The 23,091-nt window shown below is 52.8% G+C and overlaps 1 protein-coding gene across 1 annotated transcript in view; it reads right to left on the reverse strand.

The window, feature by feature from the left end:
• dennd4b (DENN domain containing 4B) overlaps positions 1–23,091 on the reverse strand; it is a 53,419-nt gene that overhangs the window by 12,310 nt on the left and 18,018 nt on the right. The window contains exons 3-21 of the mRNA XM_088905574.1: positions 22,696–22,948; positions 21,727–21,796; positions 20,251–20,420; positions 18,333–18,574; positions 15,742–15,808; positions 14,686–14,744; positions 11,954–12,098; positions 10,878–11,053; positions 9,604–9,704; positions 9,007–9,222; positions 8,142–8,287; positions 7,167–7,300; positions 6,227–6,341; positions 5,164–5,370; positions 4,154–4,282; positions 3,056–3,203; positions 2,540–2,695; positions 1,435–1,663; positions 445–736 (exon numbers count right to left, since the gene is read on the reverse strand). Of these exons, the coding sequence (XP_088761700.1) occupies positions 445–736; positions 1,435–1,663; positions 2,540–2,695; positions 3,056–3,203; positions 4,154–4,282; positions 5,164–5,370; positions 6,227–6,341; positions 7,167–7,300; positions 8,142–8,287; positions 9,007–9,222; positions 9,604–9,704; positions 10,878–11,053; positions 11,954–12,098; positions 14,686–14,744; positions 15,742–15,808; positions 18,333–18,574; positions 20,251–20,420; positions 21,727–21,796; positions 22,696–22,948 (3,055 nt within the window). The remainder of the gene's footprint in view (positions 1–444; positions 737–1,434; positions 1,664–2,539; positions 2,696–3,055; positions 3,204–4,153; positions 4,283–5,163; positions 5,371–6,226; positions 6,342–7,166; positions 7,301–8,141; positions 8,288–9,006; positions 9,223–9,603; positions 9,705–10,877; positions 11,054–11,953; positions 12,099–14,685; positions 14,745–15,741; positions 15,809–18,332; positions 18,575–20,250; positions 20,421–21,726; positions 21,797–22,695; positions 22,949–23,091) is intronic.

The following is a 23,091-nucleotide window of genomic DNA, read 5'->3' on the forward strand; positions in this document are numbered from 1 at the left end:
GGGATTTTTAATGACCACAGAGAGTCAGGACCTCAGTTTTACGTCTCATCCGAAGGACGGCACCTGTTTACAGTATAGTGTCCCTGTCACTATACTGGGGCATTAGGACCCACATGGACTGCAGGGTGAGCGCCCCCTGCTGGCCCCACTAACACCTCTTCCAGCAGCAGCCTCAGCTTTCCCAGGAGTCTCCCATCCAGGTACTGACCAGGCTCACACCTGCTGAGCTCCAGTGGGGCTGCCAGCTGGGAGCTGCAGGGTGACATGGCTGCTGGTATACAGTAGAGCCTGCACGACTTTGCACGAGTGTGCACTTATTGTAAGATAAGTTCGAACACCTGAAGAAGGCTCCACCGCCGAAACGCTGTTTCTTTTCAGCAGGGAATAAACCTTTACTTGTTCTTTTATTGCAAGATGTTTACTGTGACAAAGTTGGGCACTGACCTCCGAGGCGGCGGGGTGGAGCCGGTCCTTGGCCTTCAGCAGGCTCTCCGCCACCTGGGCCTTCCGCGACTGGCGCTGCTCGGAGACCCGGCGCCCGGGGAGGCCCGCGCCCGCCGCCGGGCGCTCGTCCACGCTGGCGGTGCGCCGCATGGACGCCCGGTGCCTGGTGGGGGTCAGCAGCTGCTGCAGCTTGCCCGCCAGGCCGCGGCCGGGCGAGGGCGTGCTGCTCACGTTGTTGCAGTTCTCGTCCACCGCCTTCCTGCCCGGGCTGGCCCGCTGCCCGGCCGGCCGGCTGCAAGGGGAGGAATCGGGGGCACCACATCGTCCTCATGCGCGCCACACAGCTCAGCCCCAAGCCGTCCCACTGTGCGGGATCTCATTCGGGTTTTAATCTGCTCCTCTGGGTGCTCAGGACTGTTCCTACGGGGTGGAGCTGTGGCGCTGTGGCTCAGGATCTGCGCCTGTGGCTGGAAGGTTGCCGGTTCAAATCCGGCAGAGGAATCCTACTCTGTTTTGCCCCTGAGCAAGGCCCTGAACCCCAACTGCTCCAGGGGCGCCGTATAAATGGCAGACCCTGCGCTCTGACCCCCAGCTTCTCCCCCTGTCTGTGTGTCTCATGGAGAGCAAGCTGGGGTATGTGAAAAGACAAATTCCTAATATGAGAAATTGTATATGGCCAATAAAATGATCTTATCTTATCTTAAAGACAGGCAAGAGTGTCCCTGCACCACCCGCGTGCCCTAAAGGGGGCGCACTGCTGCACCCCTGAGGTCCCTATACTGTTGGTGAGCTATGCTAACCATGCCTAAGGCATGCCATTCCAGATTTTTTAAAGAACAATGGACACTGCAACAGAAGAAATGGATGCACTTGTGCACGCTACACTCCGCGGTGTCGGAATCGCAGAAGCCTGGAGGGTCAGCCCTGCTCTCGACCGGTGGGCCGCAGGAAGCAGGGGCCCAGCCTGTGGGGTCCGGAGGGCTGGCCTACCTGTCGGGTCTCTCTCCTGGCTGGCAGCTGCAGGCCTGGCCGGGCTCGGCGCAGTCTGCGTAGAAGGTGGACAGGCAGACCTGGCTGCGCTCCACGGTGTAGCGGGCGCGGGGCGTGGCCGGGGGCGTGGGGTCTCGGGGCTGCCGGCCCGGGGCGGGGGGCTTGCCAGCCGCTGCCAGGCCGTCGGCGCCCACGGTGTGCCGGCCAGTCTTCCGGAGCGCTCTGGACTCTGCCGGATGAGGCCAGAGGTTACAGAAAGCCTGATGGGGGATTAAAAGCGAGCCGATCCATGCAAAGCTGAACATCTACCGACAACTCCCTCCGATTTTCTCAAAGTTCCGCTTCTCAGAAACAACTATGTGGTTAAACAGACACGGAGAGTCCTCAGAGGCCTCCGGGAAAATGCCCAATGTGTATTAAGAGACAGAAGCGCAAAACCACTGCCTCTACCTCCCCTCCCTCACTATGACTAAAAGTGACCAATTTCTGGCGGTCCAGAACGGATCAGCCAATCCTGTGGTTCCAGTCTGGCTCACGTCAGGTCTCCAACTGGTATCCCCCAGCAGCAGTGGGCATGAAGCATTTCCTTACAACAGCGCTCCCTGGGGCAAGCAAGCAGCAACATCAGGAACATCCCTGGCCCTGTGGAGCTCAAGGCATAGCAATAGCAATGGTACTGTACCCCTGAGAAAGGCTTCACCACTTCTTTCCAGTAAAATATTTACTTGTATAACTCAGAGCAAATGTAAGGTGCTTTGGATAAAAGTGTCAACCAAAGAAACACGCACATATAAATATAAATATTGCACATGTATCAGATTTAAAAAGGGACACCACTTCATTATATAAATATTGAAAAAAGAGCTCTGTTTGTACTTAACCTCCAGTGTATTGAATGGGCAGCTGCATGGAGTCTTGACTGGTAACTGGAAGATTGTGGTTTCTAGTCCCAGTTTTGACACTGCTGTTGTACCTCTTGGCTAGTCACTCGAATAACTGAGTGCAGATGTAAGTTGCTTTGGATAAAGGCGTCGGCCAAATGAGTCAGTAAACCAGAGGCGACAGCAGAAGCTGAAATCTTGGGGCTTTCTCATGGGCTACTCACTGTCTGCCGCGCCTCGCATGCTGCTCAGGCTGTTGCTCTTCACCAGAGGGCCGCTCAGCGATTCGTGGCTGGAGCCTTCACTCAGGCCGCTCCAGCTGGACTGTCGAACCAGGCTGGAGTGGGGGCGGGGCCTCGGGGGACGCTCGACCAGGTTATCTGCAGGCAGGCCAATCAGAGCGCAGGATACGAAACTAACCTCACCGGTTGGTGCACCGTACAGGAAGCAGCAGATTTTGCAATCAAAGGCAAATTGTACCGAATCTTTAACATGTTTCTGCAGAAGTTAGTGGGGGGGCAGCAGGGTGATACAGCAGGTAGAGCTGCTACCTCACAGCTCCTGGCTCTCCACATTGTCCAGGGGATGTGAGTAGGAGTGAAGGCGAGTGTCCAGATCAGGGTGGAGTGGGAGTGGGGCTTTCAGAGACAGCACTGATATCAGGTGACCCCGAAAGCGAGCAGCCTCTGTGCACCCTGCCCCCACAAGACCGAGACGAGCCCCGAAGCGAGAGCCCTTACCTGCCCGGGAACACAAGGGCGACTCCCCCTGCTGGCGCAGTTTGATGGGCTGCCGGAACTGCGCCACGCCGAGCACCACGTTGCGCAGCTTGGCCCAGCGCAGCCGGGCGCCGTGGCTGGTGGAGGGCCACTTGCTCTCTAGCACCGCCTGCAGGACAGGGGCGGGAGTGCGGGTCAGTGCAACCACCCGGGCGGGGCAAGAGGTTTTCAAAAACTCCCAGCAGGCTCCATTTTAAGCTAACTAACAGCAGAGGCAATACTACAGGGCAGAAATGGCCAACCCCAGTCCTGGGTCCAAATCATCAATGTGCAAAGCAGAAGAGTTTTAATCAGTTTAATATGTCTATTGGTTCCATTCCACCCCAGTGGTCCTTAGGAGATATAGGATGTTGGCATTTTAATGCCAGATGATCTCAACTACTAAACTGAATTAATCACCAGCTTCTGGAGTCAAAATGAAACCGATCTAAGAAATTGACAACTTTAGTGTGATCTATGGGTCTCTCCGGGACCAGGGCTGGTCACATTACGGACTGTTTTTTTCTTATTCCTCTAACGTCTTCCTAGAGTAAACCTCAGTACCTACAGAAAACAAAAGTGGAGCATGATGCCGTCCTCTGATTTACGAGAGAAATGTAAAAATCCAGACTGAAAAGACTCTCCAGCATCCCCACTATAACCTTCCCTTCTTCTGCAGTAAAGACAACTGCAATGTCTGCCTTAGCAGTTCCGTATCGTGAAGCTGCTGGGATGTCCGTTTTCTCATTCAGCAGGCGCTGATCACTGCCTGTTCTGCGCAAGACACTTTGCAAAGGGGCATGGGACAAAGTTAACAGCGAAGGAACAGGAGGAGACACCCACGAACAGATCTCGAACATCGATCTAGCAACACTCTGCAGATCACTGCAATCTTTTTTGAGCAGCCTTTTGACTTCCAGCTGCTGGGGCTGTGCTGCCAGCTCACAAGAAGACTGCCGGACGCTCCACGCCCCCTGCTAGCTGGTTCCGGTTCTGAGCAAGGCCCCACAGCCTATAGTGCGGGGCCACCCAGCCCGAGGCCGTGTCTGGGGACGAGAGGGCTCGCCGGCTGCCACCCACCTTGTTGTAGTAGCCGTAAGTGATGGTGTTGGGCGTGATGCCCGCTTTCTTCATCTCCAGCAGCACCCGCACCGCCAGGACGGGCTGGCCGTACTGCCCGCACAGCTGCATCAGGATCCGGTAGCACACCTGCCGACACAGAGGCGCGTCCCATTACCCCTGCTTTCCGCACGAGCATGGAGCTGCTGTTCATGCAGCAACACGCGATCCTACCACCCTGGCTACGGACACAGATCAGGACAGAATTCCCTAAGAGAAACGTGCTTAACTAATGCCCATGTCCTCAGATCCCCGTTTCTCCACGGATCCTCCAGTCTGAGTGCTCTGTTGGCTCTGAGTTACAGTAGCACTGGTCTGTGTGACACAATGCTTTAAGACCCAGATCACTGGCTGCTGTTTTTTGGATGGAATCCTAGTGGAGATGTGAGGCAACACCTTAGTATCTCCCTGCACAACTGAATTCCCCCCCTGGCCTTTACCAGTCATGGCCTCCTAATAATCCCCATCTCTGAACTGGCTTCATCACTCTGCTCTCCTCCCCACTGAGAGCTGGTGTGTGGGGAGCGGACGCGCATCATCCAGGTGGGGGATACACACTGGTAGGGGTGGAGGGGATCCGCATGACCTGTAAAGAGCTTTGAGTGGAGTGTCTGGAAAAGTGCTACAGAAGTGTGAGAGTTATTATTACTATTATTAGATGAGGACACAGACCCGCTAAGCCAGGGGTCCCAACCCTAATCCAGTGTGTCTGCGGGGTCTCCAGGTCTCTTTAAAGCATTAGCACCTGAAGAGCTCAGACATGCTTTGAAATTGAAAGGCCCACAATCTCACTCCTCAGCTTCGTCATCCTCTCCTGGCCTAATCCAGTCTGTCCATCCCTCAGTGGCGAAACAGCTCGAGAAACAGACTATTTTTGCGTGTCAGGGAGAAGTACGATTCTTGGTGCCCCGGCGCCGCCTGCTGGTCAAGGTCAGACATGCAGTCTTCCACAACTGAAAGGGAGAACTCGCCTCGTCTGGCAGCACCACCTTCCTGGTCTCCATGTGCTTCAGCACCTCGTAGGCCGTCTGCAGCGCCCGCACCTTGGCGCTCTCCGCCCGGACGAAGGTGGGCAGGTAGATGAACCACAGGCCGTAGCAGTGGCCCAGCAGGCACTTGGACCACATCTCGGGCACTGAGGCGTACTTCTGTGCCCGCTTCTGCGCCAGCTTGATCTCCTGAAAAACAGAGCGTGGAGAGAAACCCCCTTCAGGCTGCTTCCTGTCACAGTTCATAGCCATCGGGACTGCGGCTGCAACAAGTCTTGACCAGTCTACCGATCAGCCTGGGTTCAGAACCCTCAGGAAATGGGGTATCTATATCTACCGCAGGAAATGGGGTATCTATTCCATACCGATATCTACCCCCAGGCAATGCGCTTACTGCTCCCAGGAAATTCAGGGATGAATGGTACATTCCAGGGCTTAAGGGAATCTCCTAGACAGACAGACTTAAGGACCTGAACATTCTCAGTCCTGAACAGGGGAGACGACAGGGTATTCAAAAGTAATCAAAGAGTTCAAAATCCTCAAAGTCATCAACAAACTCAGCATCCCTCTTCAGGAAGAGCAGGGAATGAGGAGCCAGAGGTCACAAGTGGCCAGTGCAATTAAAACCAAGAACACGTCTTTACACCAAGGGTAGTGGGAGTATGGAACAAGCTAAACGGTTTCTTTCAAGCAGCTGGGTGAGATCTAGCTTAAACAGGCATTGATGGGCCAAATGGCCTCCTTGTGTGTGTAACTGTTCTGATGATGTTATAACTGGAATAAACCCTGTCACACTGACCACAACACTTAAGTCATCAGCACACAGCTGCTGCTGCACCTGGCTGACCATAATGTGAAGAAATTAGAAGAGTTTGTTTAGGCCTAGTAAGTAAACCAGTGTAATTTTCTACTGCTGGCTATATTTCTGGAGTTCCCAGTTCAGGTCTCTGGGGCGTGTCAATTGGGGGGTGTATCAGCTGGGAGGCGTGTCAGTGGGGGGGGGGGTGTCAGCTGGGAGGTGTGTCCAAGCAGCAGCGAGTGGTACCTGCTTAGTGCGCCGAGGGGCGGGGCTGCTGGGGGCACTCTCCTTGGCCTGGACTCTCAGCAGATCCTGCGGCCGGTCAAAGAGCTCCGCCTTCAGGGAGGGGAACGTCTCGTAGCTGCAGAGACACGCCCACATGGGCAGGGCAAAATAAACAGATGTCAGCATTTCACACCTCTGCCCCAGAACTCCCTTCGCCTGGACCCTGTTACCGTTCTCCTGTGCTTTGCATCCCTGCTACCTTCTTCTCCCTCCCTCCCATCTGAACAGCAAAACCCCGCATTTCTCCTTTCAGTGTGGAATTAACCTTTCCTTATTCCTTAAAAAATGTGTAGACACCAAAATCTAATTCAACAAAATGGGACAACACCTTTGCAAGGCACTGTAGTTGCTTCAAGACATAAATCCAATTCCAATAAATTAAATCCACAGGTCCCAATTGACCTCTGAGTTAATCCCACTGCAAAGCTCCTCGGAATCTGCTGGTAGTGCCAAGCGACATTCTCTGCAGCTTCTTCCAAAACCCCCGATTCTACACTGAGCCTGTCCTACGCTGGGGACAGGGACAGGGACTGCCCACTGTCTGGAACGAAGACAGAGGCGTACGTGAAACGCAAAGAGGAAAGGCAGAAATGTGTCATCAGTATCAATCCATCTGACTGATGCTTCCGAAGTGACTTTCATAGGTTACGATTTAATGACACACAAATGCACACATGCTGGGAGGCATTTATACAGGTGCGTTTGCTGGAGCATTCTGGGTACAGTGTCTCCACCTGGATAGAAACCCATCGCCCCCATTCAGGGCTCAGGAGGGTTGACCACACTGCAGCAACGGTCACCCTGCTGTTATTTATACATGGGTCACTGGCGTATGAGAGAGAAGGAGAGGAGAGCGTTGCCCGGGTCAGATGGCCGTGGCCCCGCCTGGATGCCACCCTACCTGTAGGGGGCAGGACACTCGGTGCCCTCAGGCCCCTGGGGCTCCTCGGGGGGCATGATGAAGACCGTGTGCTCCCCGCTGTGCCTCTCGTCCAGGTCGATCAGCCGGACCTCCTCCGGCCGCTCCACGTCCACCTGCGCCAGGGACACGCAAGGGGTGTTAATGCCCTCCAACATCGCCCCCTACTGGTACACCCCCGCCAATGCAGCACGATCAAAGTGAGGGAGAAGAGAGACTGGGAGTGGGTTATGGGCTCCAGAGTCCTTCCTGTACTGCTACTCCAGGGCCTTACTGTTGTACGTCACTCAGGCCTTTTCCACACAGACCACAGGGCTCAAGTGCAAACTATATGGAAGTGCACTGAAAAGAGGCACTTTTTTACCCAAAGAGCTGTGGGAGCATGGAGCAAGACATCCAGTTATTCTGTCAAAGCCGATACACCTTGCATACTATTAAAAAAAGAGCTCAGCATATTAATTCTTGTTCTTTAGATTTACATACCTGACTCTAAATGAGAAACAAAGCAATAACAAATATTTAATAAGTTAGAGATATAAATCCCATGCCTTCTGAACAGGTTTGGAACTAGACGTCACAAGGGGAAACGGGGTGGAAGTGTTGGTGTACGAATCTGAGAACAGGGGGCGCTGTTTTACACAGAGAGTTGTGGGAGTGTGGAACGCGCTACCCAGCCATGCTGTTAAAGCCCAAATCATGGCTCCTTTAAAAAGAAAGGATGGATGAGATCCCTAGATCGATTACCTACAAACTACCACACGGGCCAGACCGGCTGAACGACCTCCTGTCCTTTGTAACCTTTCTGCTGAAGATGGGAAAGAGAGGGAGGAAAAGAGGAGGCTGGAAGAGCTCCGAGTTCCTCTAAAGCCACCGGGAATAGAACTCCAGAGATTTACAAGAAGAGAACGGGCCGGGGTGAGAGGGGGAGGGGGGAGAGCGAGAGAGGGGAACAGCCACCTTCTGCACACACTCGTCGAAGAACTCCAGGCAGGCGTGGCGGTCGCTGACGAAGGAACACTCCTCGATGAACTGGGTGAACATCTGAGTGCGGGTCAGCTGGATGTAGAACTTCTGCTGGGCCCGGTCCCGGGACTTCAGGAACCCTGCAAGGAGAGTCCGGGTAAGCGTTCTTCTCCAGGCCTCGGGATCAGAGCTGGAGATTATCTCCGTCACTCCGCCAAGCGCTTTACTTACGGAGAAGGGAGTAAGAGGAGAGTCACCCTGCATCTAGAACGAATAACTTAGGGCACCCTCCTGGATGAAAAAGGAGTACGATTAAAAGATAAATCACCTACAGTACAGCAGCACTGTGGTTCGTGTTGCTGCTTCAGAGCTCTTGGAAGTCTCTGTGTGGAGTCTGCATGTTCTCAGGTATGGGTGGGTTTACTCCAGGTGCTCCAGTTTCCTCCCACAGTGTAAAGAAACTCTGTCCAGGTTAACTGGGATCTCTCCATTCTCTTTGAGTGCATGTCTGCCCTACAATGAACTGGTCTCTGGTCACCTAGCTCATTATTAGACCAGGTCCTGGAAATGGTAGGATAGATCATATTTGTTTCAGATACAAGGTGCCTAAACTTTAGTGGCAACTGCAAATGGACATGGTATTAAAAAGATAATAATTAGGCTAGGTTAACTGATGGCTTAAGTTGGAATGGTCTTCCTGTAAGTGACACAGACAAGCCCGGGCAGGGGGCAGTGGTGGGCAGCAGTGGGCAGAGGGCAGGGGGCAGAGGGCTGTGGGCAGAGGGCAGGGGGCAGGGGGCAGAGGGCAGGGGGCAGCAGTGGGTAGCAGTGGGTAGCAGCAGGCAGCGGGCAGGCGCACCGTGCAGGTTGAAGAGGCTGCTGCAGTCCGTGGTCCTCTCGGAGGGGGCCTGGGTGATGGGCAGCAGGAAGGCCCGGTAGCCCCGCAGCAGGCAGCTCATGAAGCGCAGGAAGGCCTCCTGGATCTCCAGCTCCAGCTGCTTCTGCCGCCTGTAGATCACGTCATAGTCGGTCAGCAGGAACTCCAGCGTGGCCTCCTCCTGGCCAGGGCTGCAGACTGGGGGGGGGGAGAGAGTCTGCGATGAGTGCTGGCCGTACAAGTCACACCCTCCCCACCTCCCCCAACACTCAGGAACCCTGGAGCCCGGCAGCAGAAATGACTTCCCCTCGTTTACATTCTTCAACCTGCCACTCGATTCATTTTCTAACGGACTCACACCCTTACAATCTAATGGTGGCATCACACTGCACAATTTTTCCTAGGATTTTCGGTCGGAGCCTTCATTTACATAATCCTAAAAAAGATCACAATGAGTTGTAGAGAGTCAGCCACAGCATTTGGACAGTATGCAGAGGAGATGGGCTATCCCTTAAGCCAGAGAGGGAGAGGCTCTGATGTAGGTGCTCAAGAAAAGCTCAGAGTCCTGAAGGCACTCACTCTTCTCCAGCTGCTGATGCAGGCTGCTCAGAGAAGCCAGCAGGATCTTGCAGTGCTTGCGGGGCAGAGACCTCCAGGACAGGGGCTTCTTATCCTCTGATCTACAACAGATGAACAGCAATCACGCTAGGGAAACTGGAGGAGAGGAGCTGCACTCAACCCATCGGACGTGCTGGGACTCTTTCTTTGACGTTTCGAGGACTTTAACGCATCGGCAGCAACAACGCGGCTGGGCAGTGTGTTCCATTCCCCCACCACCCTTAGTGTAAAGGAGAGCCTCCCGATGGACTACAGTCCAGACATCGGAAATTACCGGTCTCACCTTGGTCACATCACGAGCCACCTGGGTAAGGCCAGCCAGCAGGAAAGCCAATACAAAAGGATTTTACTCCTATTTCAAATAAGGCAGGTTGTTGGAACAAACTACCCAGCCATCCAGAAATGGCTTGGATGAGATTCTGGAAGCAATGACTTTTTACCGTTGGAAGTAACCGAGTTTGTATGTACGTCCTTTCAGAGGGAAACAGCAGTCCTACTTTTTCAAACCAGTAACAAAATAAATTCATTGATGATATGGAAAAATTGGACATATTTCAGATTAAGCACAAAATCGTGAACTCTGTGAAAGTACTGTAAGGGGCCATGTTGTCGCAAAGCCCTGGTCTCTCCACAGGAGAGCGAGAGTTCCCGTGGAGTCGAGAGTTTGAGAATCGTGACGTGACGCAGCCCTTCCTGCTCACTAGTCACTGTAATGACTAGTGTAACGTGATGTACAAGCAAATAAGTGCAGGCTGTGCAGCAGACATTTCACCACAGAAATGTTCCAACATGATCTGCATGCAGAGTTAACAAGTAAGGAGTATTTGTCGGCTAAACAGTCTGGAGATTGAGAGCAGTATTTCTGCTGGATTAAAAGAGGTGCTTTCACAAGCCTGCTTGTTTACAGTGTAAGAAGGCCACAACACGTCATGTCTTGTTGCCTCATTCTGAATTACAGAACATGGCGCTGCGCAAACCTGGAAATACCGGTTATTCTGTGATGTAAATTTGAGGTTTTTACAAGTCACTGTGTCCATTTTACTCTTAGTGTGGTCTGAAATGCCCTCATCATCTAACCCCAAAACATAAAAGCACCGTCGCAGTTCCCCTTCAAACCAGGCCGATGCCAGAGATGTACCCCCCCACTGTGTTACTGCTGTGATTCCAGCGGATTCCCAGGAGCCCGGGAAACTACCGACAGGAAACGGGAAACCGTTCAAACCCCCCCAACGCACTGGAAGATGGTGTTGGTGTCCAGGTCCACACAGATGACGTCAGCCGGGGGGTCGTAGAGGTCAAAGTAGCTGGAGTGGACGCCCACGATGAAGGGCATGGGGGCGCACAGCACGTCGGCCATCCGCAGCGGGCACAGGGGGATGTAGGGGCACTGCCAGCGCAGGGGGAAGGTCATCTGCAGGCGCACGGAGAGGAGAGGGTCAGAGGCGGGCAGGCGCCCACAGGCCCCAGCCCCCCTCTCGGTCACCACTGCCTGCCGGGCGTGGACAGGGCAGGGCCAGACGCATACGGCCAGGGCCCGCAGTCCACACCCCTCCTCAGCCCTGCATGAAATATGTTGAAGTGTTATTCCCAAACCTCTCTCCTTGAATACTGGTCCTCTGTGCCCCTTTATGTAAGAGGAGACTGCAGTGGGGTTGTTAAAAAAAAAAGCCATTAAACACATTGATCTCGGGTTAGTGGCCATAGTTGAGCCTATAACAATTTCCACCCCTCCCCAAACAGGTTATTTTTTTTAGTCAACCACCTGTTTGCCTGAAAAGACATACGGTATTAAAGAATCATTCCTCACAGACAACTGGGTTAAAATCACAAAAAGATTTAAGAGAAATTAGATTTTTGTTTTTACATAAAAAAATCAGGATCATTGATTACTGCAGGGAGGGGTCACTCGTATGGAGGTGGTGAAGACCAGTCCTGGTCATCTTCAGATACACTTGAAAAGACTGGGGCACTTAATCCCTGTTATATTACAGTTTCAACTGGGGGTCCCCATCAACAGCAAACTCTCCACCCCAGGTCTTACAGAGTTTCTTCATCCATTCTGGCTCAACTCTGACCGTGGGTTAGAGCTTCTAATCTGCAGTCCAATTTTACAATCGATATCCATACATCATAATGAAATCGCTTAAAAACTTGATTTCACCTTTAAACTGCGGGGTGCCCGATAAGGGAGAGGGGTCACCCCATCTAAGAAAAATGTGGCATCCCATGGGCCAGCGGGAGCGTGCGTGGCAGCGAGCGTTCTGCGCGCCCCCCGGGGGCGGGTCGCGGCGGCGCGGGCGCGGGCACTCACGGACACCAGCGCCTCGCTCACGGAGGTGAGCACGTCGGGCCGCAGGGAGTGCAGCAGCAGCTTGTGTTCCGTCAGCACCGCCAGCAGGAGCGTGGCCGCGTTCTCCGGGCCCAGGTTCTGGAGCAGCTTCAGGAAGCTGGCGCCGCTGTGGGGGCACAGGGACAAACGCACGCAAGCTGACCGCCGGGCAGGAGACCGTTAAGGCTCTGCCAAATTCACGGGACCTGCCCTCGTCTTTCCTGCGTAAATTAATTCAACGGGCGACCTTCTCCAGCCCGCTGCGTCTTCTGAATGCGCGGTGTCCGCGTAACCGTGTCCGTGTCGCTGCCGCGCCTCCAGCGCCCGAGTCCGAGCCAGACCAGGGCAGGGCAGGAGCCTGAAACCAGCCGCACGGAACCGGCAGCAGCTGCCGCACCGTCCTCGGCACGGGTGCGCGACAGAGGCCCGCCTGCCGCCCCGCAGAATCGGGCTGGCGACGCACCGTAGTCACGGCAACGAACCGGCCACCTCTGGGCCTCACAGATTCGCGTTTTATTGCTACAAAACTGAAAATGTAAACGTCGGAAAATGTGAAGTTAAATATATATATATATCAAAGCCAAAGAGCTTAGTAGGGCCTTCCTTCGAAATCAGACTGGAGGTTTTAAATAAAGACAATCTAACAGTTTAATAATGTTATGCAGAATAAAGAAAATATTGTTAACTTTTTTCTCTGTATCCTGTGGCCTGTTTCTGCCTCACTCTGAACTCCACAGCAGTCTGCCAATTTGCCTGATGAAACAATCTCTTCTGTCTCCCCCTGATCGGCTGCTCTGTTGGGGGGGGGGGGGGGGTGAAGTGGATCCCCATCTGTGTGTTAAGTGCTTTCTGATTGCCTGACACCCCAATAAACTTCGGCCCAGGGAGGCTGATGATTAAAACAGAAAAGCTGTCGGGGTTAAGCTACCAGGTGAAGTTTACAGTCACTGGCCCACTACTTGATTGGCTTCACTCTGAGACCTGATTCGATCTCCTGCTCTCGGATCGGTACAATGCATCGACAGCCTCATGGTCACACTTCCACCAGCTGTCGCTCCATCACACTGCAGCAGCAGGGCCGAGCCAGGGCCGGATTTTTGGGGTTCGTAGGCCCTCCGAAATGTGCAAAAAGAGGGGTGAACGCCAACTGAAAGACGTCGATTGACGTGAGGCACTTTCGTTCAAGTAGGGGGCTGCGTCGGCATGCGAAGGCTGCAAAGGAACAAGTAAAGGTTTATTCCAGGCTGAGAAGAGAAGAAAGGAAACACAATGTCTCGGCTGTGCAGCCTGAAACGTTGTTTCCTTTCTTCTCTTTTCAACAAAACCTTTTACTTGTTCCTTATGATGCCCTGTAAACTATTCCAGTGCTAAACCCCCTGATTGATGGAGCGAGTCGAGCCACCATCACTTCCATACTGCCAGTGTCGAGAGCAGCCGCTCGATAGCGCCTGATTATTGATCTGGAGCACCTCGAGCCGATCGCCAGCGTGCCGTTTCAGTCGCTAGTGTTTCCCTCCTTCGGAGGCCCTAAACATTTCGGAGGCCCTAGGCGCGGTGCCTCATGGGAAATCCAGCAGCTGGCACAGCCTGACCCTGAGTATCTGAATGACATGTGAGGCCGTGGCAAGTCTGAAGCCGCACTGAAAGCATCCAGTTCCCAAGCAGACAGCGGGAAGTAGCTGACATCTTAATTAAGCTGACGAGCTCTTTCAAAGAGCGTTAATTAGTTTAAGGGCAAGGAGGCAGCTGGAACAAATGCAGAAACCAGAGGTCCTAGTTACAAAATACACTGGTAATTATAATCATGAGGCATCACAAGAGCCCTCAGCAAGGATCATTTGGCTCAATTTGGATATGAGCAGTTAAGCTGTGTCCCCATTCCTGCCTCATACTGGGAACGGGTTCCAACATCTAAAACTCCCAAACCGGATAATTAATCGGATTCAGGGAAACCAAAAGCGATAAGAATGCAGCACTGGAAAATACCGACAAATCCATCACCAATACAAAAAATTCCTCACGCCAGATCAATGTTTCTATCCAACAAGATCCTTCGAGAGAATGAAACGTTCTCCAGCTCCGACTTACTAAATAGCCATGAAGCACATGAGCAGCCATGCAAGAACGTTTCCTTTTATACTGATTTAGTTTTGAATCCAGCACCTTGCACAAGGTTCTTCGATTGGTATACCGCTGTCGGTGTATATCGCTCACAATTCCAGACCAATGGATTTCTTTTTCCAGCAAAAAATGCTTCCTCTGCTAGCCATTTAATTTCAGCTGAGAACAATAACATTGAAACTGAACTCGGACAAAAGCTTGGTGTGCACAAAAGCAGTGAGCTCAACCTACGTGAGAGGCTAGTGGCTCTCCCTGCCCCTGAAGGGGGCAATTTAGAAACTCGAATGGAGGAGGAAACTGGAGCACTCAGAGAAAACCCACACAGGAGAACACGCAAACTCCACACAGATGGTCCCCCCCCAGTAGGATTCAAACTATGGGCCCCAAGAGCTACTGTACAAGGCAACAGCGCTAATCATCACACCACACGATGCTTAAACCCGCATCGGGACATTTCTGCCTTTGCAAGACCAGCTGCGTAACCTCGTCCTGTCTCAAAGCGTCTCCTGCGAACAGGGGAGTCGGGCGGTTGCCCGCGCTCAGGAGCAGAGAGAGAGAGAGAAAGACGAGGAACCTCAACAGCAAAGGCCTACCTCAGGAGCAGCGGAGAGGACACCGGCTGGCACAGCAACAGGTTGTCGTAGGGCGAGAGCTGAAAGGAGAGAGACCGTCACCGCAGGGCATGAGGGCAGCAGGGATGCCCGGGGGGCGCAGTGCAGAGCGGCTGAAGTAAACCAGGACACTGGCAACCCTTCTGCAGGCCTGGCGGCGGTAATTAAACCACCTCTCACTGCTTCCTGACCTCCATTCCGCTGCTGCCGGAATTCTGCGCGCCTCTCTTAACCCAGAGACGCTGCGCTGCTTGTGGAGCCAGTCAGAATACATGGGCATCCATCTCCTCTTTAATCACCTTAGTTAAGAGGCTCAGTACAGTACTGCTGTTCTAAAACACCTTAGCCTGTGTGTTTCCACTCTCTGAACTCTTGTTCATTTTTCTAGCAGGTACATTTTTTCATTTTGCCTGACCTTTGACCTTTAATTTGACCTTCTAACACAACGGAGCCTGTTTAATGTAGTTACAGTGCCTTGCAGAAGTATTCACCCCCCCTTGGGCATTCTCACATTTTATCATCAGCACAAAGTACTCTATAACGTCGAACTGAAAAAAAAAAACCCAGACGTTTTACTAAATTAATTAAAAATAAAAAACAGAAAAGAATTGAATGCATAAGAATTCACCCCCTTGCTTTGACACACCTGAATTACCCCTGAAGTGACCAACTCTCTTCTCCAAGTCACAGAATTACTTGACTGGAGCCCACACCTGTGTGCAGTTGAGGTGTTTCACATGATTTCAGAATATTTTGACATTGTAGAGTACTTTGTGTTGTGCAAAAAGTCTCAGTGAAATACATCATGGTTCCAAGGGGGGTGAATACTGTCACAAGGCACTGTAGGTGTCTGCTGGTCCGAAGACTGGGGCTGGCAATCACTGACACAGTGCACAGACGTTCGGTATTAAAAAGCACTCTGCAACACTCTTTAGCCCAGGGATGAAACAGGCATTTCAGGCAACTGGCCACTGGGTTTGTGACCAATGGGGGGGATCAGGGAGGTGCCCGCAGCAGGTGGGCACACCAGACTCTTACCTGCACCAGGATGCGAGGCCGCTGTGGAGAGGGGAAGGGCACGTTGTGCATGAAGCTGGAGATGTGCCTGTAGTGAAGACAGGTAGAGAAACGTGATCAATTACACAGCCACTCAGTGACAGGCAGGGTGGGGGTTGAGGAGGGGGGGGGGGGGGGGTCTCTCTTTTCTTGTAAATTAGATCAGCACCTTTCTCTGTGATCACTCGGGAGCCTTTCAAACATGACGAGCCTCAGCAGTGCGGAGGACGACTTGGGCTTGCGAATACCTTATTGTTCAAGGAGAGACCCAGCAACAGGGTTACAAAAACAGCTGGGCTCAGGTTCTTAATTTCAAAACCCTGCCACTCTAGTCTGCTCTGCCTGCCGATTTTGAATGGCGTAAGTGTAACGGGGCAGGCTGCTGGAAGAGTCCGGGCTGTGGAACCCCTCTGAGGACGAACAGCTGGCTGTCGAGCTCCGCAGCGTCACACAGGAGAGTCAGCACTGATTGGAGGTGAGGCCCGTCCTGCACTGATGTCACTGCCTGACTGCAGGTGCCTGGGAGGTCACAGGGGTCACAGAGCACCCTGGATGTGTAACCCTCCCTTGCTTTCAGAACTGCTCTCACTAATGTGCTGCCTGAAGTTTAAATGGTGGGAACTTCTGCAGAAGGACAAAACATTAATTCTTTTGTCTCAGCCAACGATGCACAGGCAGTTTATCTTCTCCTGGTAGTTTAACTCGGGACCAAAAGTGAGTAACGGTCTGAAGGCCATAGGAGAAAGGAAGCACTTCGCTTTACACAGAGAGTGGCGGGAGTCTGGAACACACGACGCAGCCATTTCATGGCACAGTACTCCGGGATTCTCTGCTCAATAAATCACGAGCAACAAAGCGTGTGAGACATATCGAATGCTCAGCTCATTAATGTAAAAAACTACAGAAGGTGGTGGAGACAGCTGAGGCCGTCACTGGTACACAACTCCCTTCCATGCAGACCATTTTCACCACACGCTGCCTCAGAACAGCACATAATATCATCAAAGACCAAATCCCTCCTGGGAATGCACTTTTCTCTCTTCTTCCTTCTGGAATAATATTTAGGAGTATAGAAGCCCAGTCCTCTAGGCTCAAAGAAAGCTTCTAACTCACAGCCTTAAGGCTCCTAAACTCCACCTCTTAAATCCTCCCGCCCCCACTGACACCCCTGTTTTTCACTGAACTCAAAATACTGCCCTCACCTGAATTCTGCACCCAGCTGCTATCTAAATGCTGGTTAAAATGATAGCTGCTCCCCTGTTCCTGCCTCCAAGAATTGAGATGTCATTTGCCAAGGCATTTTCTGTTATGTCATTTGTCATGTGAGGACAACACACAAGTAGGCATTTCATTGTACTCGGATATGTAACAATAACCTTGAACTTGAACTTGTTCTCCTCTCACTTGTAACCTTCCTTCTGGTTAGTCTGTGTGCAAGACAAGTGGCCTAACGTCACCGTTTCAAAACAAAGATCGGAACTGAAAGCAGAAGTCCCCTCCCCTGTCCCGGAGTTTCCTTCTCTCCACGTAGGCGAGGTCAGGCTCCAGGAGGAGACGTGACAAAAGGATTTCCCTAACGCAGACACGCTAGGCTTCCAGCAACACGCTGCCCGCCCAGCTCCCGAGCGCCCTTCAGAACCGACAGAGTTCGCTTTCCGCGGCAACCGGTATGAACCCTCGACGTCCCCAGCCAGCGACTCATCCTCATCACTCCCTGCACTGAAGAAGAGCAGGACTGGGCGGAAACCCCAGGAATCCACAGCGACCGGACCGTCACACCATCTCCCAGCACGCGCCGCTTCCTGAAGATGCTTCTAAGTGGGCTTTGTCGTCCCGATAAATAAAAAAATTGTAGGCCACTGCCACATTTCCGGAGAGTTCGGGTTGCTTTTTTGGTGGAGAATTGACAAATCTACCTTATTTCACAGTACTGAGAGAAAAAGGCCCCTAAAGTCATTTTTCTCTGCAAAAATGAATCGGGCCCAAGGAAGAATTTTAACATTGACCTTTTTTAAGTATACGATATAGCGACTGTTTGGCTTTGCTCACATGCCTTTTCTGCTTAGCAACAGTATAAAAGGATAATTCAAGCATATTGATTGACTTTTTGATATTAATACTACAACGCAGCTCATCTCACACCTTCTGTTTACTTATTTCCTTTTGTCTGTATACAAGGTAAAATTGCTTCTTCAGAAGAACGTTGTCAATCACAAAGAAGTGTTTGCAGAGAGAAAAACAACCCCCAATATGGAAATTTAGAATGAGATGTGTGAATTTGCTGTATAAAACCCATTGCAATTTACCATCTCGTTGGGAGAGGTTACTCACAGATCTGCAGGACTGTATCCTCCCCATGCGCATGACTAAAGGACTTGACCACACCTGACCTGCGTGAAGAGTTTTCTTCGACAGGCGTTATAGTAGATTACTGGGGCTTTCCAAAAGGAAAAGGAAGTCTCCAGAACCATCTTGGAGATTCAACTGAAAGAGCGTCTCCGCGGAGATGAGACGTTTCGAAGGACTCACACGCCCCCGTCTCCTGGGGTGGGGGGGTCCGGAGGGGTACTCACTTCTCCAGCGGCAGGATGTGGGGGCCAGAGATGGAGTAGCGGTAGATGAAGGTGAGAAACTTCTGGAAGACGTCGAAGAAGGGCCAGTGGGAGAGCACGCAGATGCTCTTCTTGACGTGAACCGCGCGGTTGGTGATGGGCCGCCGGTCCACCACGCTGACCAGGCCCAGGCGCGCGCGCTGCTTCTCGGACAGCTGCTCCCGCGGGAACGCCTCGTAGAACTGAATGGCGGCGCCGTACACCTGGGGGAGAGGAAGAGGGCGTGACGAGCCGAGCCGCTGAGGTGACGCTCAGTGCTAGTCAAGCTCCCAGCGGGCTCTGCCACAACAGCCTCTGGGGAGCAGCTGGGCTGTAGAACTGCAAGCTGTGTTATTGACTAACACTGACATTTCCCACAAGACCCTGCACACCTTACTGCTGCACAAGAAAGGGGGAGGGGTTATGTTGCCCAGGGCAACAGCAAGCCCCACCCACTTCCTGATTGGCAGGCCAGAGGCAGCGAGCGTCTCGGTCTCCTGACTTTGCCAGCAAGAGTTGCCAGTAGTTGACAACATGGGCGCGTGTTTCAGAGGTCGCTCGCCACACCACCTGCATCACTCTCGTTCCGGGGGGGTTCAGCTCAGCAACCCAGCAACCCAGCAACCCAGCAACCCAGCAACCCAGCAACCCGGGCGGGAGGGCGGGCAAAAACCATGGACTTGAAAAAATTTGAGTACCAAAAGAAACACTATTGCTGCAAACTGCAACAAATTCACAAAGCTGGCATTTCACAGAACTGACATATCCTCGGTTATCCTTTATGCTGCTCAGCAGGGTAGATCCACAGGGGTCTGTCTGCAGGTTGGCAGGGTCTGTGGCCACTGCTGGGACCAACACAAGCTGCACATCCAGGCCTCTTGCGTGGCTCCAGCTTGCAGACGCTGTCTTGTGGGATTCTGCCCCCATTCAGCCACACAGAGCCTGGACAAGCAGGTGCCTCTTCACTGGTCTCTGAGCCCCTAGATGCCCAACACTGTCCCGGATCACCCCACACAGGCCCGGTGAGGCTCTCAAACAGGGCCTCCGAGATCTGTCCCCTGCCGCCTCTGCAGGAGCAGCACGAGGACGTGGCGTCCTGCTGGATCACTGTCCCAGCAGCCCCAGTCACCGGACAGCCCTGTCCAGGCCATCGCACTCAAGCTCATACCACAATAATAACCGCATGCATCTGCACGACAGAGTCACGCCTGACCTAGCTACACAAAACCCTGACTGCACAAACGTGCAATCACAAAGCACAAAGGCCCTGTCTTCGTAGCAAGCGGAGGAGAATGTGTTTTCTTTCTTGATTTCCCCCCCGAATATTAGAATGAACACAACAATTTAAACAAGCAAGATGTGGCAAACGGCCTCCTAACCCTAACTTAAATTTGGCCAGGACACCGGGGTTACACCCCTACTCTTTTCGAGAAACGTCCTGGGATTTTTAATGCCCACAGAGAGTCAGGACCTCGGTTTTACGTCTCATCTGAAGGACTTCGCCTTTTTACAGTATAGTGTCCCCGTCACTATACTGGGGCATCAGGACCCACACAGACCACAGGGTGAGCGCCCCCTGCTGGCCCCACTAACACCTCTTCCAGCAGCAACCTCAACTTTCCCAGGAGTCTCCCATCCAGGCACTGACCAGGCTCACACCTGCTGAGCTGCAGTGGGGCTGCCAGCTGGGAGCTGTAGGGTGGTCTTATAGATCTACTTCTGCCCCCCCCAAACACGTAAATATCGCTGCCTGCATCTCAGCTGCCTTGTGCGTTTCGTCACTTTGCTTTGTGCTGGAACAAGCGTGGGACCACATTCACCGCATTTTTCACAGAAACGAGGCGCGCCGCCCCCCTCCCCCCACCAGGGGGAGCCGTACGGCGGCCGCGCCAGGGCGCACCTTGTCTCCGGTGGCGCTGGTGAGGACGAAGGTGGAGAAGATGGGCAGCTGGTACTTGGTGTGGAGGGGCCAGCTCTCGACAGTGGCGCCCATGGGCAGGCAGAAGACGGGCACGGAGTCGGGCAGCGGGAAGGCCTCCGTGTCCTCCTCGGGGTAGCGGTTGATCAGGCCTGCGCGGGGGGACACAGCAGCACGTGAGCGAGGACGCAAGGGCATCCTGGAGAGTCATTCTGATCCTCATTTAGGAACAGGACGCCACCGGCCTGAAACACACTCCGAGCGCAGTGATCTAATAGGATCATCATACACGGGCAGGTTAAAGGAACTCAATCTCTTTAGTGCTGGACAAAGGAGGGGCATTAGGAACGAACAGATCCGATTGCATTTAAAAGCCCGAAAGATATGAGCAGCGTTCACCCAGTGGACTACATCAGGATTACTAATGAAGTTCGGGATTATTACTTCTGCAAAGGGCAGAAGTAGGAACTGAGAAGAAGTGCATTCAGAGCTGAAAACTAGAGACAAGGCTTTACACAAAAGGTGGCAGGAGGCTGGAACAAGCTGCCCACCATCGTTGCTGATACCCCGAGATCCTGGGTGAGAACAATGGATGATTAAAATGCCAACGTGCAAGATGTGCCTAGTGGGGCCCTCTAGTTTGTAACTTTTTCTCATGCCCTGGTGATCCGAAAACCGTGGAGGAAAAGCTGGGTGGACAGATGCTGTCCTTGTCAGTTAGCGGGCAGAAGGTTTCTCCCCCTCCTCTACTGGTGTCATCCCTGACCTCCCCCTGCTCAGGCAATCGCATGGCCGCCTGTCTCCCGCCTCTCTAATGTTCACACACCACCTCTTCATCTGTTTGTGTGGCTGCAGGATTTGTAGCCATGGGAGGAGCCATGAAAAGCACACAACTGTTGATTCCAAATTCCACACAAAAAGAACTGGTATTGGCAGGTCTTTTTTAAAAAAACAGAAGTTTGCATTTAAAAACAAGACGATGTAGCGTTTCAAGGCAGGGCATCAGAACTGGCTACTGTCTGGTGGTGATGGGCGGCGCAGGGGTTAGCCCTGCTGGCTCACAGCACTGGGGCCCTGGGCTCAATTCTGGACCAGCGGTGCTGTCTGTGTGGAGTTTGTATGTTTTCCCCCATGTTCAGATGCTCTTGTTTCCTCCCACAGTTCAAAGACATGTTGGTGGGTTAATTGGCTTCTGGGAAAACTGTCCCTGGTGTGAGTGTGTATGTATCAGTGTGCCCTGTGATGGACTGGTGTCCCATCCAGGGCGTACCCTGCCCTGCGCCTGTTGCTTACTGGGGTAGACTCCAGCTTCCCCGTGACCCTGTATTGGATGAAGCAGTTAGAAAACAGATGGACAGATGCTTGCTGGTCACATTAAAATCCCGCTATCTTCTGTCCTCTTGCATGTCCAGGGGCGCAACCTGCGGACTGGACTCCCACGGTTCACAGCTGACTCACCTGCTTCGTAGACCAGAGCGTTGGCCTTAGCAACGGCTCTCTTGTAGCACAGGTGCAGGGCTGGGCCGAACTGCAAAAACAACACTGACGTTTCAGCGCCTGTGGCAGGAAAGCCAACCGAACCCACACAGACAAGGGCATAGGTTAAAACAGAGCATTTGTACAGTGGGCCTTAGACTTGTCCCCATCAGCCAACAGAATGCTGAAACCATAGGCAAACTAAGCCACATTGTTTTAACAACTTTACATGATCCTCAGTAATAGGACTCGCTATCAGAATGCCCCGCTGCCCCCACCCTCTTACACATCGATTAGCTTCTCCAGAAAATATCACACGCTTATCTGAGAGCAGTTTCTTTGTTTTGCATGACTTTACGCTCAGATATTTAAAACAGGCTTTTAAAATCTGAAGTCCTAATACGTATCTTTCATACGATGGAATATATTTAAAAGATGCTTCAGTTAACCACTACAAAAAATAGTTTTTTGTTACTATAGTTACCTGGCTGCCCTTGGGGTATAATCGTAAGGCACCAGTACCCCAGATGAACTCTAAACTGTGCTGTGAGCTCATCTGGGGGACCCCGGAGCGGGGCTCAGAACACAAGACCACTCGGTTAAGGGTTCGAATCTCAGGTTTGATGTTGCTGTCATAAGTAAGACATGTGCCTCACAAACTGCTCTATTCATTTATACTGGGAGGGTCTTCAGGTTGTAAATGAGAATGTTTTCTCTGCACAGATTAAATGAATGAAACACAGGGGTGTGGGGTGCCGTGTACCGAGGTACACGAGGTACCGAGGATAGTGTTTAGTGTGCAGGGTGTAACGTATAGTGTATAGTGTGCAAGGTGTAGTGTGTAATATACAGTGTTCAGTGTAGAGGGTGCAGGGTGCAGAGTGCAGGGTGCAGGATAGTGACCGGCTGGCTCCTGCTCGTACTGTGCCAGGGCGTGCTGGCTGGTCTCACCATGCCCGTGTTGAGGTTCTTGTCCACCTTGCAGAAGGTGTGGGGCGCGCTCTCGCCCTTGCTGGGCATGATGAGGGAGATGTCGGTGACGCCCAGCGTGTGGAGGGCCTGCGAGTCAGGCGCCCGGCGGTAGGTGAGGAAGGTGCGATGGGTGCCTGGGCCCCCCGAGCTCAGGTTGGCGGAGCGGCTGTAGGGCGTCGTCTCGATGACGTGCCACCCCGTCTTCGCCGCCTCCTTCCCCTCGTACAGCACCCTGCGCCAACCAGCGGGCAGACAGCGATGAGACACAGGCGCTGCATGCCAAGCCATGCCCGCTACAGTGCAGAGAGGACCCACTGCTGCCCTCTGGCTCTGCAAGCACCCCTTTCCTAAAAGAGAAGGCATCGGCTCTGCAGC

The sequence above is a fragment of the Atractosteus spatula genome, chromosome 25 (assembly GCF_055471065.1).
Source record: "Atractosteus spatula isolate fAtrSpa1 chromosome 25, fAtrSpa1.hap1, whole genome shotgun sequence".
Lineage (NCBI taxonomy): Eukaryota > Metazoa > Chordata > Actinopteri > Semionotiformes > Lepisosteidae > Atractosteus > Atractosteus spatula.